Source organism: Bombina bombina, chromosome 1 (genome assembly GCF_027579735.1).
Source record: "Bombina bombina isolate aBomBom1 chromosome 1, aBomBom1.pri, whole genome shotgun sequence".
NCBI classification, from domain to species: domain Eukaryota; kingdom Metazoa; phylum Chordata; class Amphibia; order Anura; family Bombinatoridae; genus Bombina; species Bombina bombina.
In genome coordinates, this window is record NC_069499.1 from 1,151,788,178 (window position 1) to 1,151,806,813 (window position 18,636).

General features: G+C 37.4%; 1 protein-coding gene across 1 annotated transcript in view; it reads left to right on the forward strand.

Annotated features, from left to right (window-relative positions):
* Positions 1 to 16,581: 16,581 nt before the first annotated feature.
* Positions 16,582 to 18,636, forward strand: part of RUNDC1 (RUN domain containing 1) — an 81,499-nt gene continuing 79,444 nt past the window's right edge. The window contains exon 1 of the mRNA XM_053699572.1: positions 16,582 to 17,023. Within this exon, the coding sequence (XP_053555547.1) occupies positions 16,625 to 17,023 (399 nt within the window). The 5' untranslated portion in view covers positions 16,582 to 16,624. The remainder of the gene's footprint in view (positions 17,024 to 18,636) is intronic.

The window sequence follows — 18,636 nt, forward strand, 5'->3', positions numbered from 1 at the left end:
CCCTTGCTTGATAAATCTAGCCCTTAGTGTGGAAGAACACCATCATTTTTTCTTTCTAAGGAAAGATGTGTTACATTTAAATTACATAGAGATTTGGAAATTCCTTTTTTAAAATATATAGGGTTAATTACAGATAGCATCTTTCTTGGTTCCAAACTTAAGAATGTATCTGTATTGAAATGCTGACATATTTATAATGAGATGTAAAACAGTGCCAGTAGAACATTACAAATTTCAAATGTTAACAATTTGGGTTAAAGGGATAGAAAGGTCAAAATTGAAATGTGCATGGGTAGAAGCATTTTTTCTATTACAGTTTTTCAGCGGCATACGCACATATGCTGTTAGAGCCTGTGCACCAATATTCAAGGTCAGGTAGCTGGTGAATTATTAACTATAATGTGCGTATGCTGCTGAATAACAGTAATAACTTTTACTAGAAGCAATTTTACTAATGGAAATATATTGCAAAATTGCCTCCATTTGAAACTGAAATGCACCCATGCACATTCAAATTTTGATCTTTCTATCCTATTAAAGGGACAGGAAACCCCAACATTTTCGTTTATGATTTGGATAGAACATACTTATTATCCTTTGCTGGAGAAACAGTATTGCATTACTGGCAGCTAGCTGAGCACATCTAGTTAGCCAATCACAAGACACAAATGTGTGGAGGCACCAATCAGCAGCCAGCTCCCACTAGTGTAGGATATGTGCGTATGTATTCTTTTTCAATAAGGGATACCAAGAGAACATTTAAAAATAGAAGTTAATTGAAAACCTGCTCTATTAATTTTGACTTTCCTATCCCTTTAACTACCTCTCGTGATGCTGCGGAAACATCATATAAGGGTAAGGTGTGCCCCATTGCTTGCTGGTGTGTTATATAACAGCACCTCCATATTTCTGTCTTCAGAATCTCGCTGCTCTATACATACATTTTCAGGTTTTGTTGTGCCACAATGCATTTTATTTTTATTATATAAGTGAAAAATCCAGTTTTTATAAATGACAAACATGTTTATAAAAAGTTATTGAATACTAAAAAAAAAAAAAGAATAGACCTTAGTAAAAGTTATTACTCCCCCAATGTCGCCGCAACCTACCTACATTTATTAACCCCTAATCTGCCGCCCCCAACGTCGCCGCCACTATTCTAAATTTATTAACCCCTAAACCTAAGTCTAACCCTAACCCTAACACCCCCTAACTTAAATATAATTTAAATACATCTAAATAAATTTTCTACAATTAAATAAATTATTCCTATTTAAAACTAAATGCTTACCGATAAAATAAACCCTAAGCTAGCTACAATATAACTAATAGTTACATTGTAGCTAGCTTAGGATTTATATTTATTTTACAGGCAAATTTGTATTTATTTTAACTAGGTACAATAGTTATTAAATAGTTATTAACTATTTAATAACTTCCTAGTTAAAATAAATACAAATTTACCTGTAAAATAAATCCTAACCTAAATTACATTTACACCTAACACTACACTATCATTAAATTAATTACATAAATTACCTACAATTAACTACAATTAAACTAAATAAACTAAAGTACAAAAAACAAACAAACAAACAAAATAAAAAAGAATTACATTTTTTTAAACTAATTACACCTAATCTAATCCCCCTAATAAAATAAAAAAGCCCCCCAAAATAATAAAATTCCCTACCCTATACTAAATTACAAATAGCCCTTAAAAGGGCCTTTTGCGGGGCATTGCCCCAAAGTAATCAGCTCTTTTACCTGTAAAAAAAAATACAATACCTCCCCCAACATTAAAACCCACCACCCACACACCCAACCCTACTCTAAAACCCACCCAATCCCCCCTTAAAAAAAACCTAACACTACCCCCTTGAAGATCACCCTACCTTAAGCCGTCTTCACACAGCCGGGCACAAGTGGACGTCCAGAGGGGCAGAAGTCTTCATCTGATCCGGCCAGAAGAGGTCCTCCAAGAGGCAGAAGTCTTCATCCAGACGGCATCTTCTATCTTCTTCCATCCGGAGCGGGTCCATCTTGAAGACATCCGACGCGGAGCATCCTCTTCCATCTGACGGAGACTGAAGAATGAAGGTTCATTTAAGTGACGTCATCCAAGATGGCGTCCCTTCAATTCCGATTGGCTGATAGAATCCTATCAGCCAATCGTAATTAAGGTAGGACAAATCCTATTGGCTGATGCAATCAGTCAATAGGATTGATCTTGCATTCCATTGGCTGTTCCAATCAGCCAATAGAATGCGAGCTCAATCCTATTGGCTGATTGCATCAGCCAATAGGATTTTTCATACCTTAATTCCGATTGGCTGATAGGATTCTATAAGCCAATCGGAATTGAAGGGACGCCATCTTGGATGACGTCACTTAAAGGAACCTTCATTCTTCAGTCGCCGTCGGATGGAGGAGGATGCTCTGCGTCGGATGTCTTCAAGATGGACCCGCTCAACTCCGGATGGAAGAAGATAGAAGATGCCGCCTGGATGAAGACTTCTGCCGGTCTGGATGTCCTCTTCTGGCCGGATCGGATGAAGACTTCTGCCCCTCTGGACGTCCACTTGTGCCCGGCTGGGTGAAGACAGCTCAATGTAGGGTGATCTTCAAGGGGGTAGTGTTAGGTTTTTTTAAGGGAGGATTGGGTGGGTTTTAGAGTAGGGTTGGGTGTGTGGGTGGTGGGTTTTAATGTTGGGGGGGTATTGTATTTTTTTTTACAGGTAAAAGAGCTGATTACTTTGGGGCAATGCCCCGCAAAAGGCACTTTTAAGGGCTATTTGTAAATTAGTATAGGGTAGGGAATGTTATTATTTTGGGGGGCTTTTTTTATTTCATTAGGGGGATTAGATTAGGTGTAATTAGTTTAAAAAATTGTAATTCTTTTTTTATTTTCTGTAATTTAGTGTTTGTTTTTTCTTTGTACTTTAGTTTATTTAATTTAATTGTATTTAATTGTAGTTAATTGTAGGTAATTTATTTAATTAATTTAATGATAGTGTAGTGTTAGGTGTAATTGTAATTTAGGTTAGGATTTATTTTACAGGTAAATTTGTACTTATTTTAACTAGGAAGTTATTAAATAGTTAATAACTATTTAATAACTATTGCACCTAGTTAAAATAAATACAAAGTTGCCTGTAAAATAAAAATAAATCCTAAGATAGCTACAATGTAATTATTAGTTATATTGTAGCTAGCTTAGGGTTTATTTTATCGGTAAGTATTTAGTTTTAAATAGGATTAATTTATTTAATAGTAGTAAATTTATTTTGTTTTATTTAAATTATATTTAATTTAGGGGGTGTTAGGGTTAGACTTAGGTTTAGGGGTTAATAAATTTAATATAGTAGTGGCGACGTTGGGGGCGGCAGATTAGAGGTTAATAAATGTAGGTAGGTGTCGGCGATGTTAGGGACGGCAGATTAGGGGTTAATAAAATTTAACTAGTGTTTGCGAGGCGGGAGTGCGGTGGTTTAGGGGTTAATAAATTTATTAAGGTGGCGGCGATGTCTGGTTGGCAGATTAGGGGTTAAACATTTTAGTTAAGTGTTTCGGATGTGGGGGGGCCCTCGGTTTAGGGGTTAATAGGTAGTTTATGGGTGTTAGTGTACTTTTTAGCACTTTAGTTAAGAGCTTTATGTTCCGTTGTTAGCCCATAAAACTCTTAACTACTTTTAAATGCGATAGGAGTCTTGCCAGGAGACGGTGTACCGCTCACTTTTTCAGGCGATCGTAATACCGGCGTTAGGCAAATCCCATTAAAAAGATAGGATACGCAATTGACGTAAGGGGATTTGCGGTAAGCTAAAATCGCAGAAAAAACGTGAGCGGTAGACCCTCTCCTGCCTGACTCGTAATACCAGCGGGCATTAAAAAGCAGTGTTGGGACCCCTCAACACTGCTTTTTAAGGCTAACGCAAGACTCGTAATCTAGCCGTAAATGTTTTATAGAATACATAAAATATAATTAAATATATTTAAGAATTGCAGTTTAAAGTAAATATACATTTACACAAACTTCAGTAATCAGTGCTTTATTGCATTGTGTGTTGCTTTTATAAATACTGTTTGAGACCTGGCACAGCACCAATAACCTAAAACTTGTGGAGGGTAATTGCCACAGTACTACTATTTCTGTGACAAATACCATATGTGTAAACAGAATAAATAATTAAAGGGATATGAAACCCATATTTTTTTTTTCTTTCATGATTTAGATAGAGCATGAAATTTTAAGCAACTTTCTAAATTACTCCTATTATGAATTTTCTTCTTTCTCTTGGTATCTTTATTTGAAAAGCAGGAATGTAAGCTTACGAGCCACCCCATTTTTGGTTCAGCACCTGGGTAGTGCTTGCTGATTGGTGGCTAAAAACAAAATGAGACATCAAAAACAAATCTGAATGAACAATGTTCTGACTAATACAGAGAACTTCCTATCTAAATCATAGTTCCCAGACACATATTAGGTAACGTCTTTTGATAAGCAGCAGGTATAACAACACCTGGACTAGAAAAGAGAATATTTATATAACAGTATATCTCTAATTGTGAAATCAGGAAAAAAGTAGCAATCTTACTAATAATATATTTCAACAATTACGGATTATCATATAATTAAATTAGGGGATATTATATATCTGAATAGGGAAGGAATATCTTAAAAGGAAATTGTCAAAAAAGGAGTCCAAATCATGACAGAAGAAAAAAAGGTTCCTGTTTCAATATGGAGGAAGAAAGAGAGAAGAAAAAGAAAAGTTAGATTATTTCTTATTGCTGCTTGCATATAACAATGTGTTTAGCACCTGCAAATCCCTCAAGCCTTTTGGTGCGTTACATTATAGGTATTTATATGAGGAGCTGTATCCAGTTTCCTGGATAAAACTTATAATGTATATATGTGCTACACATCTATGTATTACTAGTTTTGTACGGCTAAAGAGGTACTGCCATCATTTTGTACGTTACAGGGAATTAGAAACATAAGGGGAAGTGAAAAGTTCAAAAGTATTAGGAAAAGGACAAAAGAAAGAGAGAATACAGGGATAAACATATGGGATATGGAGAAAACCCACCTTACAGTGGTATGCAGCAACCTGTAAACTCACCTGTGACTGGGAAAGATGAAGCTATCAACACCTGGCCCTATATCGTTAATGTCATGTGACATATACATTTGCATTTCTTATCATTTTCAGTAATATAGAGATGTTATATAAAGATACATTTTCTCTGTGTAAAAAGGGAGTTAAGGGACTCTCCCAGAAACTGGGGGATATATCTTTATGACACTTTAAGAGTGAGAAAATCACTTCCCTGGTAGGTACCATAGAACTTTAGTGTATCCAACCTAGAAATAAATTAATTGATTAAGCTAATGGTTATCAACTTTGTCTAAACAAAGGATATCCTGAAATTATATTGAGGAAAGGTCTGTCCAACTCTGCAGCATAGCATGTGACGAATAACTAAATATTTTGAATACATTTAAAGGGACACTGAACCCAATTTTTATCTATCATGATTCAGATAGAACATGCAATTTTAAGCAACTTTCTAATTTACTACTATTATTAAATTATTTTCATTCTCTAGGTATCTTTATTTGAAATGCAAGAATGTAAGTTTAGATGCCGGCCCATTTTTGGTGAACACACTGTGTTGTTCTTGCTGATTGGTGGGTAAATTCACCTACCAATAAACAAGTGCTTTCCATGGTGCTGAACCAAAAAAAATAGCTTTTTCAAAAAAAGAAAGCAAAAGAGCGAAGAAAAATTGATAATAGGAGTAAATTAGAAAGTTGTTTAAAATTGAATGCTCTATCTGAATCACAAAAGAAAAAAATTGGGTTCAGTGTCCCTTTAACTATATTTCTTACATTTTTTATTTAAGGCTTGATGTACCCTTATTAATGTATCTTTAAAGGGACAGTAAAAAATTAAGGGCCCCATTTAACAATGGGCATAAGGACAAGTGACTGCTCCAAAGCTGCATACTACTGTAATTTGCTTAATTCTACTTTGTATCCTTTGTTGAAGAGTAAATCTGGGTAGGCTAATAAGAACACAGGAGCAGGGTTGTGCCTTTAGCAGCAGTGTTTGCTGCAATGATTGTAGCAATGTTTACATTTTTGCAAATATTACTGCTGTAGAATGCTAAAAACACGTGCACACTCCTGAGCCTAGTTATTTTTACGCTTCAACAAAGGATACCAAGAGTTATGGAAAGTTAAGAATATTAAACGATTCATTTGACTTTATTGTCCCTCTAATGAAAATGTATCTTAAAGGGACAGTAAACACCTTGAGATTTCTATATAAAATGTTTAGTTGTGCACAATGAAAACGACTTTACAATATGCTTTCATTATTTATTTTATGTGCCTCATTTTCATTTAATTTAGTTCTAATTTTCTAATTCTCAGAATTTCAAATTCTCCCTGCTGATATTTTAAGGCTCATGGCTTTTACTAATTGTCTGTTACATATAACAACTGCAAAACAATGCATTTTAGATTAACTTTAGGGGGGCTTGATGCCCCTGTTTCCGTGCGAGCCTTCGGGCTTGCCGGAAACAGAAGTTATGAAGCAGCAGTCTAAAGACCGCTGCTCCATAACTTGTCCGCCTGCTCTAGTGTAGTGGGGTATTTTGTGGTGGGGTTGTGGTGCTTCAGGGGTTAATAGTGTAGTGGGGTACTTTGTGGTGGGCTATGTTGTGGTAAAGGGGTTACTAGAGTAGGGAGCTTATGGCAATGCAGGTTAGGTTTTTTTTTTTGTTGTTTTTTTTTTTACCTTAATTAAAAAATACTTTATTGCTATAAAATGCTAATCATCATATGAACTTTCAGAGAGTCCTAATCTTTTTGCTGGTGGTGTGTATATATTTGTATTAATTTGTATTTATGTGTTAATATGTAAATATATGTTAGAAAAATTGCCTCAATAGACTTTCTCGATACAGGGCTGCCACAAACCTTCAATTTGCAAAAAGAGCAATATCTGTACATAGAACCTTACAGAGAAGCGTTAAATTTACATGTTACTGCTATAAGCTCCACAATCTCTCTCATATTCAGCACTAATCTATCACCATTGTGTTAACCAGGTGATTATTAATCCTATTTAGCCTAGTATGAGACAGCAATAGAACACATTGCAAGAAGCAACAGTATACAGAGTAAACAACATCAAAGAGAAATCCCTGAATATTTCAAATGAGAAGCAGCCATGGATGTCTGTGCTGTGCGACACTCAGGGACATAAGTGATGTCACTGATGCAATTAGTGCACCCTGAAATGACACGTGACCATGTGTAACAAATATTGTCACTCCGCTGCGGTGTCCCATGATTAGGCACTCTTGGGGCTGTTTGTTATGTGACCACAGAAGACCCCCAGTTACTCTGACAGTAAATGTGTCTTTATATCTCAGGACCCTGCAGCACAAAGGGATACCAAACCCAAACCCTGTCCCCAATGATTCAGGTACAGCACGCAATTCCAAGCAACCCTCTCATTCAATCCCACTATCAATTTTTCCTCATTCACATGCTATCTTGATTATAAAAAGCTAAACTGTAAGCTTAAGAGCCGTCCCATCCCCGGTTCAGCACCTGGGTAGCGCTTGCTGATTGGTGGCTAAATGTAGCAAACCAATCAACAAGTGCCAAATGCAGGTTAGGTTAACGCGGTCGCAACATTCTAACTTCGGTGCTTTGCGCACATCTGGTTAGCTCGCAAGCGAACAACATGACTTTTAACTTTTAATATGCATGCTAAGAGCCGAAGTCGATAAATATCGATCCACTCGTAATCAAGCCGTATGATTAAAATTATTCATATGAATATAAAAAACAAACACATTTTATAAGGGTTAAAAGATATATAATAGCAAAAAAAAGAGAAAGGGGTGTACTCCGCTCAAAGTTAAAACATAGTCTTTATTGGGCATTTAAAAAAAAAAAATGCAACATTTAAAAAATTAGCAAAGACATGGAAAAATAGCAGCCAAACAGGATGGTGTCCAACGCTTTACAACTGGCTTACGCGTTTCGGCTTACGCCGTAGTCATATTAAAGATATATGACAAGGTTTTTGTCTGGAAAGGGCTATAATGTATAAATATGAGTCATATATATATATATATATATATATACACCCATAGACATATTTAGACACATATAGATACATTATAGCCCTTTCCAGCCAAACATCTTGTCAACCATTTCTGTACAGGAACAGCAGTACCCTGAACACATCACTGGCGTGCTAACCCCACACTGCGTAAGAACTAAAGCACTAAAGCCGAAGGTAGTTATGAATATTTTACATTCCAATGTTCTTCATATTTTTAAATAAATATATATATATATATATAATTTATTTTAAATATATATCTATACCTATATACAGTATCTTACAAAAGTAAGTACACCTCTCACATTTTTGTAAATATTTTATTATATCTTTTCATGTTACAACACTGAAGAAATGACACTTTGCTACAATGTAAAGTAGTGAGTGAACAGCCTGTATAACAGTGTAAATTTGCTGTCCCCTCAAAATAACTCAATACACAGCCATTAATGTCTGAACCGTTGGTAACAAAAGTGAGTACACCCCATGTCCAAATTGGGCCCAATAAACCATTTTCCCTCCTGGTGTCATGTGACTTGTTAGTGTTACAATGTCTCAGGTGTGATTGGGGCGCAGGTGTGTTAACGCTCTCACACTCTCTCATACTGGTCACTGGAAGTTCAACATGGCACCTCATGGCAAAGAACTCTCTGAGGATCGGTAAAAAATAATTGTTGCTCTACATAAAGATGGCCTAGGCTATAAGAAGATTGCCATGACCCTGAAACTGAGCTGCAGCACGGTGGGCAAGACCATACAGCGGTTTCAAAGGACAGGTTCCACTCAGAACAGGCCTCATCATGGTCGACCAAAGAAGTGCATGTGCTCAGTGTCATATACAGAGGTTGTCTTTGGGAAATAGACGTATGAGTGCTGCCAGCATTGCTGCAGAGGTTGAAGGGGTGAGGGGTCAGCCTGTCAGTGCTCAGACTATACACTGCATACTGAATCAAATTGGTATGCATGGCTGTCGTTCCAGTAGGAAGCCTCTTCTAAAAATGATGCACAAGAAAGCCCGCAAACAGTTTTCTGAAGACAAGCAGACTAAGGACATGGATTACTGGAACCATGTCCTGTGGTCCGATGAGACCAAGATAAACTTATTTGGTTCAGATGGTGTCAAGCATGTGTGGCGGCAAACAGGTGAGAAGTACAAAGACAAGTGTGTCTTGCCTACAGTCAAGCATGGTGGTGGGAGTGTTATGGTCTGGTCCTGCATGAGTGCTGCTGGCACTGGGGAGGGAGCTACAGTTCATTGAGGGAACCATGAATGCCAACATGTTCTGTGACATACTGAAGCAGAGCATGATCCCCTCCCTTTGGAGACTGGGCCACAGGGCAGTAATCCTACATGATAATGACCCCAAACACACCTCTAAGATGACCACTGCCTTGCTAAAGAAGCTGATGGTAAAGGTGATGGACTGGCCAAGCATGTCTCCAGACCTAAACCCTATTGAGCATCTGTGGGGCATCCTCAAATGGAAGGTGGGGGAGCGCAAGGTCTCTAACATCCACCAGCTCCATGATGTCGTCATGGAGGAGTGGAAGAGGACTCCAGTGGCCACCTGTGAAGCTCTGGTAAACTCAATGCCCAGGAGGGTTCAGGCAGTGCTGGAAAATAATGGCGGCCACACAAAATATTGACACTTTGGGCTCAATTTGGACATTTCCACTTAGGGGTGTACTCACTTTTGTTGCCAATGGTTTAGACATTTATGGCTGTGTGTTGAGTTATTTTGAGGGGACAGCAAATTTACACTGTTATACAGGCTGTACACTCACTACTTTACATTGTAGCAAAGTGTCATTTCTTCAGTGTTGTCACATGAAAAGATATAGTAAAATATTTACAAAAATGTGAAGGGTGTACTCACTTTTGTGAGATACTGTATCTATATATATATATAAATATATATATATATATATATATATATATATATATATATATATATATATATATATATATGTCTATTTAAAAATACTAAGAACATTTCCCTATAAGTGTAAAATCTTTACAATAAAAACACAGTTAAACACATTATTAAAAAATTTAAATTAATTAAAATTGATTTTTCAAGTTTTAAGGTAGTTGAATGGAAAGGGCTCCAAAGTGAATATATATGTCTATATAAATAAAAATAAATAAAAAGAGGGATCAGCACCACAGAATTTTAACTATTAACCCTATAGAGGATGGTGTGACCAAAGTATATAAACACCACGTCTAGTGCACGGAGAAACAAAAATATTTTATACTGAACAAAAAAGAGGACAAAGAGTTTCTTATCCAGCACCTTCAAATTAAAAATAAATAAATACAGTAACGTTAGCGGAACCCTTGATATGGGCATAACAGCATAACATATTTATGATTGCCATCTATTAAGCTGGCAACAAATTAAACTTTAAATGCCCAAGGTTATACTGTATCGTTATATCCCTGAATGTATCAGAGTCGTCATTCAGAGTTGAGGTATAAGCAAACCTCAATACAAATTGCATAGTTCAATCTGTCTCCTCTAAGTGTTTCAAAGTCACAGAAAGGGACTTAGCTACAAATATGTAATGCAGCACACAGATCTTTGCTAAGCAGTATCAGGGTTCCAGTTCAAGGCATAGATACAGCCCTATGTCTCCAACATTCTGGTGTTGCTATGTCAGTTCCATGATCAGGATAATTCATAAGACACGCCACAAGAGGAAAGATCAGAAAGAAAAAAAAACAACATGTCCCTTACGGACAATTTCTGCCACTATCAATGCATGTGTCTCCCGAATTGTCTCGTTAGACGTCGCAGCCTGCTGGGGGCTCACAAGTGGATACCACACCCCTCCATCACCAATCTGTGGGAGTTCAAAGAAATACCCCATAAACTGCAGGAAAATTTCACCAACGGTCAATGGCCAAGGCTGCTGAACAACGTCACTGTTAATTGCATGTATATAAACACAGAAATACACACACACATATATATATATATATATATATATATATTTATTTACATACATACACATATTTAGAGATATATTTTCTAACCATTACACATTATGCGAGGTCTTCACTCACGCTAACCCGATGAGCACAAATTCTGTTTGCACTTGAGCAAACCCGTTTACTTTCAACTTGTAATATGCGTGAAAGTTAACGCAATTGCAATATTACTTATTGCACCCTGAGCTAACAATAGCGTGTCACTTGTAATGTAGCCCATAGAGTTGCAGGGTTGCAAGTGCTAAAATCACACAATCTAATGAATTAGAGCCAATAATTTTTTTCACTATAATGGCCCTTTAACTTGTATTCGGGTCTAAGTTTACATGCATTCAGGGATAGTAAACCCAATTTTTTTCTTTCATTATTCAGATAGAGCATGCAATTTTAAGCAACTTTCTTATTTACTCCTTTTATCAATTTTTCTTCGTTCTCTTAGTTTCTTAAATTGAAAAGCAAGAATGCAAGCTTAGGAGCTGGAATTTTTTGTTTCAGCATCTGGGTAGCGCTTGCTGATTGGTGGCAAGCGCTACACAGATGCTGAAACAAAAATCCTTCCCGGGACCTTTTTATAGGCCCATTAAAAAGGTCCCAAGGAGAACACTGACAATTATACACCTCACAAACATACAGTACAGGAGAATCCATTTTACAAAGAAAAAAAGTTGTCTTTTAGATAATTAAAAAAACTAATTTAATGTCCCTTAAACCTTTTCTTATGGGAAAGTGTGCTCTTTCTTATGCATGACTGATTTATATATTGGTTAAATATGTGCCAATTTTTGCCCTTGGTCCCTCTGTATAAAGCAGGTAATAAATGAAAGGGACATTAATTAAATAAAAAACAAACAATGACACAATTTTAAAACAAGCATGGTTAGCTTATGTCTGAGGAAAGTTCTCCTATTATGCATTTCAAAGTTTAAAAGCAGTGCTGGCTCCAAAGCTTTCCGCTGCCCTGCAGATACACACTCGCATGAATGTAGATTTTTGTAAGTGTGACCAAAGCCACTCCAGAACCAAGTCGGTAATTTATGAGAAATGTGGACCTGGAGTGCAATGAAAAGCACCAGAAGCAGCAGCGACTTTGGTGTTTTGTATAGCCCCTCGATGCATTTTAGTGGACAGTCCCAGTTTGGGAGCTCTGTTCTGCTGCCTCTTCTGCTGCACTCCCTTATATATAAAAGTCAGTTTGTAAAAGCCAGGACATCTAGCCATGTGCTCAGACCACCATGGCCCAGCCCATGACCCAACCCTCATGCCACCCATGACCCAACACTAACGTGGCCCATGTTCAGCTGTGACTCTGCCCCTAGTCTATCACAAGTCTGTCCCTGAGCTGCCCAGACTAGGCTTCCAACCTACTGCTCCCACATACTAGCAGGTAAAGGTTGGAAGACATGCTTTTGAAACACAGCAATTAGCAAAAGGTGTTGTTTTTAATGTCCTTTTAAAGATAAAGCAGCGTAAATGTACAGACAGTCCCCAGGTTACAGACATCTAACCTAAGTACAACTCGTACTTACAAACGGAGAAAATGGAGCTTTATCGCCAATACTTTCCAGGATAACACAAAATACTCCAAATCCAGTTGTCACAAGGACAGAAAGTGATGTGAAATTTTCTGAACAGGGGCACAGATAGCAAAACAAACTTTTTCCTATGCTATCCAAAACTAAAAAAACGTTTGGCTAGAGTTTCACCTAAACAAAGTGTCTGTTCCAACTTACATACAAATTCAACTTAAGAACAAACTACAGAACCTATCTTGTTCATAACCTGGGGACTGCCTGTTCATTTAAAATGCACAGCAGTACATTTCAAATTACTTTCAAATCATTTTTTGCATTCACAAAAATGCTTCCTACAATGGCTATCACAAGTGTTGTAATAACTTTTATTTATCTATGATTAAGGCTGGGAAAGCTGAAACGCGTATGAGTGATCCCTTCTATTATTGATGCTTTTTATCTAAGTGGATTGTTAATAAAGTGCCTTTGTATGAGAACAGATCCTTCTATTTTTTCATTTTTCAATCACTTTTATTGTGCACATGACTGATTAAGCATATGTCGGCAGGCCACGTGCAACATTTGTGCAGGCGGAAGTAGATTTCCCAAGTGTCCAGTATTCAATTCAGTATTTTAAGTGCCTACTGGTAACATTAATGTTAAAACTGGAGAGTAGCCTATTTCAGTATGATCTAGGTACCAGTATGGGCATATAATCGATAAGGGCTGCAGACAATAGAGTCTAATTTAGGCTGGAGCTAGAGGACATTCAGCTTGATCTAAGGTCCAGCAAAGGTATTTATCTTATGGTTCTGCTGGCAATGGAGTGTCATCCGAGGTACAATGTGGGTATATAACTAATAGAGCCTACAGAGCAATGGCTCTGATCTGAGGTCCAATAAGACATATAACTCAGAAGAGCTGTAGGAATAGTGTCAGGTCCGAGTTTTATGTGGGCATATGGGTAATCAAGTCAACCAGTCTGAAATGAAGTGTGATATGGATATATGGCTGATAGTAGATTCAGGGCCGTGTGACCTGCATCTACTTCCCCAGATTAACAGTTTGTTGTACAGAATTTTTGTGGACGACAGCTGCAAACCATAGATGGCTATAGATCAGACCTCAGAGCAGTGGCATCAGATGCAACATTATCTGCACTTGGAACATGCACAAGTGTAAGATGTATATTTACATGGCTTACAAGCATATACTTACAAGCATATACCTGGTGTATTCTATGCACAAGAACAGTTGTGACAAAACCTGTGATTACTTTTATATGAAGCATGTTTGCAATAAACAAAAATTGTAATTTTGTTGAAAGAAAGATATCTGACCACCTCTGTTGGCAAATTACTCTACAATTTATTGTGACAAGTCATAGAGTGGCCTCCAGCAGCATTGACAACCATACTTCCTGCACCTGGTCTTGTAAGGCAGCAATTTTCTGGTCTGGATATGGGAGGGCAAAAACTGGCATCCAACCATACCCCACACATGATGATCTGATAATCAGTACTGTATGTTAATAAACATAGTAGTTAATGAAAGATAGCTATATTTGGATGACATTAGTGTTTATGAAATATACATTTAAAACAAAAGGGATGCAAATAATAATTTAAGATATCATAAACATATAGGTGAGCTGATATACTGACTGTAACCAACACTAGACACGTTTGGATGTCACAGCTGAGTGCTCAGCAGACCATGGCAAGCAACTATTCCTTGTATGGAAATGGAAAATTAATCTTCTCCATCACTGTATATGGTAATTGCTGAAGCCCAAACACAAAGAAGATTTGTTGTTGAATATTAGATGACACCATTCTGTGCTCCATTTCAATTGAATACAGCACTGCTTGAGATGTTGGCAACAATGCTTATTAATATTGTTTGCATGCAGATGACACAATGGGCACCATGTGTGAAGTCCTGCCTACACCAGTCTTTTAGACATAGTTTGTCTCGTGACGGGATGACTTACTGAAACCCTTATGGCTTTTTCTTATGGCAAACAGAAAAGATGAAGGCGTGATATACAGTGGGTCCACAAGTGGTGTGATCGTCCAATAGATGTATGATGTATGAATACAGCACTGCTTGAGATGTTGGCAACAATGCTTATTAATATTGTTTTCATGCAGATGACACAATGGGCACCATGTGTGAAGTCCTGCCTACACCAGTCTTTTAGACATAGTTTGTCTCGTGACGGGATGACTTACTGAAACCCTTATGGCTTTTCTTATGGCAAACAGAAAAGATGAAGGCGTGATATACAGTGGGTCCACAAGTGGTGTGATCGTCCAATAGATGTATGATGTATGAATACAGCACTGCTTAATATGTTGGCAACAATGCTTATTGATATTGCTTGCAGGCAGATAACACAATGGGTACCATGTGTGAAGTTCTGTCTACAGCAGTCTATGAGAAACGGTTTCACTTGTGATGAGATGATTTATTGCAAATCTTGTGGCTTTTTTATGGAAAACAGAAAGGATGTAGGTGTGTTATACGTTGTCACCATATCAATCGATGTTATCATCCTTCTCTTAAAAACTGGTGCCTGCAACAATATATTGTTGTGTTGTTCTAGCCAAAGTGATGAGCACTTCCACAAGCCAAACAACCACCCTCCTCAAGGAATGCCATTTGCCCTCTCCCATACTGCCAGTAAAGTTGCAAATGTGTAGCTTTTTCCTGTGGAAACATTACCCCTCTGCAGAATGTGCAAATTTAAACAGAGATCTTTATCAGTAGGAAACTGGTCTTACGTGTTCATGTTTCTATGAGCAAATAGAATGACTGGACAGGTTGTCAAATGGAATCACTTAAAGGGTCATAAAACCCCCCACAATTATTTCATGGTTCCGATAGAGAGTAAAAAAAAACAAAAAAACTTTCCAATTTATCAAATTTACTTTGTATACTTGGTATCCTTTTTGAAAAAGCAGGTAGCAAGGTGTAGGAGCGTGCACCTGACTGCAGCAATATATGGCAAGAGTTTTATAACTATGTTATACATTTGCAAAAAAACATAGGTGGCAAGCAGTGTTTCCAGTCATGCATTGCTCCAGAAATATGCAAGCTCCCTATATAGGTAGATTTTCAACAAAGAATACCATGAGAAATAAGTAAATTTGATAATAGTGGTTACATGGAAATGTTTTTGAAATTGTATGTATTGTCTGAATCACAAAATAAAAATGTTGGGCTTCATGTCCCTTTAAGAAGGGATCCTAGAGATACATAAATGTCTTATATCTACATACTATATCAAGAGCACAATATAGCTGCATACAAAATAAAGGTTTTGAAAGCATTTAAAACTGTAATTTTGCTAGCAAATAAACAGTGCCATGCAGTCTGTGGATATACTCTTTGAAAAGCCTGTTGAACATGTTTACCTTTGTTGATATAAAGGACCTCCTGCACCAAACTAACAAGCACTGTGTAGCATCCTTTAGGGTCAATGTTCTGACAACTGCAAGATGCACTCCAACCTCTGGAAGAAATAAAAAAAACTGAAAGAAAAGCGGACAACAACATTTATTTTAGTTTTCTTACTAAACATAATTGAAACGTGTTATGGAGATTTGCAAGTCAGTATCGTTTGTTTTAGCATCCGAAACAAATCAGTAAAAGTTAAAGCGCAACACCCAGAAGAAGCAGGCTGCAGGCTGTGCTACTGCTAGATGATTATATGACTTTTGTGAATATGATAGGCTCTCATGATCTACTACCGCAGGGCTTCTGATACAGTGATGTGAAAGAGTCCTCTAGATAATGATATCTACTTGATGACGTTTATTAGACCCATTTAGTCTATAAGCCGGAAGTATGTGTTTCCGACGTTTCCAGGGCAACGGGCAGCTGCAGCTTTGTGCTGACGTCAGCAGAATTCCCCAACCCCTCCAATATGGCAACTGAGCGCAGAAAGTGACAGCGCTGCCATGTCTGCCGACGAGATGTCCTTATCTGACGGGGAGCCCTACACCGGGGAGCGCTGGGCTCCGGTTGGTGCAGTGGCTGAAGATGCCGAGGAGCAGGCCTCAAACCTGGCGGATGTGCTGAAGGGTGAGGTCGGTGGTAGGTCTGTTGGTCTGCTAGCGGGGACCGGGGAGATGGCGGAGAAGCTGAGAAAGCTGGAGGAAGAGCAGGACCTGCTCAACTCGTCGCTTCTGGCCCTAACATCTCACTTCGCTCAGGTGCAGTTCCGACTTAAACAGATTGTGCGGGCGGAGGGCAGCGAGAAAGAGAGTCTGCTGGCGGAGCTGGAGGATTTCGCATTCAAGGGTTGCCCGCATGTGCTGGGGACCCGGGAGCTGCAGGAGCAGGTCATACAGGACTCGGTGAGCTGGGGCAAGATTAGATGGGTTAGAAGAACCGGGAGGGTATCAGGGATGTTGGTGACACAATTGGGGGCGGGGGTATAGCAAAATAACTGGGTTCCAAGGAGAGTGGCAGCTAGGGCAATGGTAGCTGGCTGCATAGTCCAGGGTTATAGGTTTGGCAGACGAGTAAGGAACCTGGTGTTAGACAACCAATTCATTGGGAGCGGAAGGTAGTGTGAGCAGGTGGCATATAACAAATTATCTGCCCCACAAACTAATAATAATATAATTTCCACATGAGTAGTGCTTGATAATAGCGCATGAAATAATTTAGCACGCTAAGCTCAGATTTTTAAATTAAAGTAGACGTGTTAGTAGTTAGACGTGACAGAGTACGGGTAATTACTAAATTATTTTTGGTTTATCCAGTTTGTTATATTGAGGTTGCCTGGAGCTACACTAAAATTAAAATAGACATAGATGGTTTACAACAATGAAAAAAGGTTAAAAAAAATAATATGATTGCTCTTTTTGTTTTTTGTTAAAAATGATACATTTTAATAGCTTTTTAAAAGGTAAAAGGGTATAAAAGTATTTGCAGCGCCAGTCTCTGAACATAGGCAGTGACTAATGTGACACATTTTATACACACCAATTTCATATTATGCTCTGCAGCTTTCCATAATCAAAACATACTACAGGAATGGGTGTTTTTTATTATTATAAACAGTATATCACAGTTATAATAAAATAGGCTAGGGTTAAATAGATTTATTTGTTACTTGACTTTAAAAGGACATGAAACCCATTTTCTTCTTCTTTCATGATTCAGATAGAGAATACAATAATTTTTTTATGTTTAATCTTTTTTATTAAGGTCATGCATTCCAAACACACATAAAAAATATCCACAATATATATAAAGAAAATAAAAAGTACAAATATACCAATATAGCAGATATAACTGTAGAGAGCATTGTCTGCTATAAATTAATTTAACAATAACAGTTTTCTGAATATAACAGACATAAATATAGATAATAAAAGTGTTCACAAAGTTATTGTATATCATGACCTTATTTTAAAGAAAATCTAGCATAAATAATATGCATGCAACTATCTTTTATCAGATGGTTAAGGTTAACTCAGATTTAAAGGATATCCGGGTGTGAAGGGGAGAGAAAAAAAAAGACCCAATGGGAGACCCTCTAACCATTCCTCCTCTCCTGTCCCCCAGCTTAAAAAAATATTATTAACATATGAATAGTAAACAAATAATTCCTAAATTTTGAAAGGGAACCATGAGTTGTTGTTGGGTATTATTCTCATATAATTTAAAGAAGGCTAACCATTTTTTTACAAAGTTTGTTATTGCGTGATTCTGTATCATTGAAACTATCAAATTGTTCAATTATTATTTGAGTTTGCATTAAAAACGTTAAGTTATTAATGGTTGGTTTGTTTTTACTCTTCCAATTCCTGAGTATAAGTTACCTCTCTCCTAAGATAATTGTGTTTATAAACTCTACATTGTTAGGATTGTTTTCTTTTAAATATAAGTATATAAAGAGCAGCGCCAGGTATTTTTTCCCCAAAGCTCCCTCACAGGTAATTTTCCCTATAATTACCGT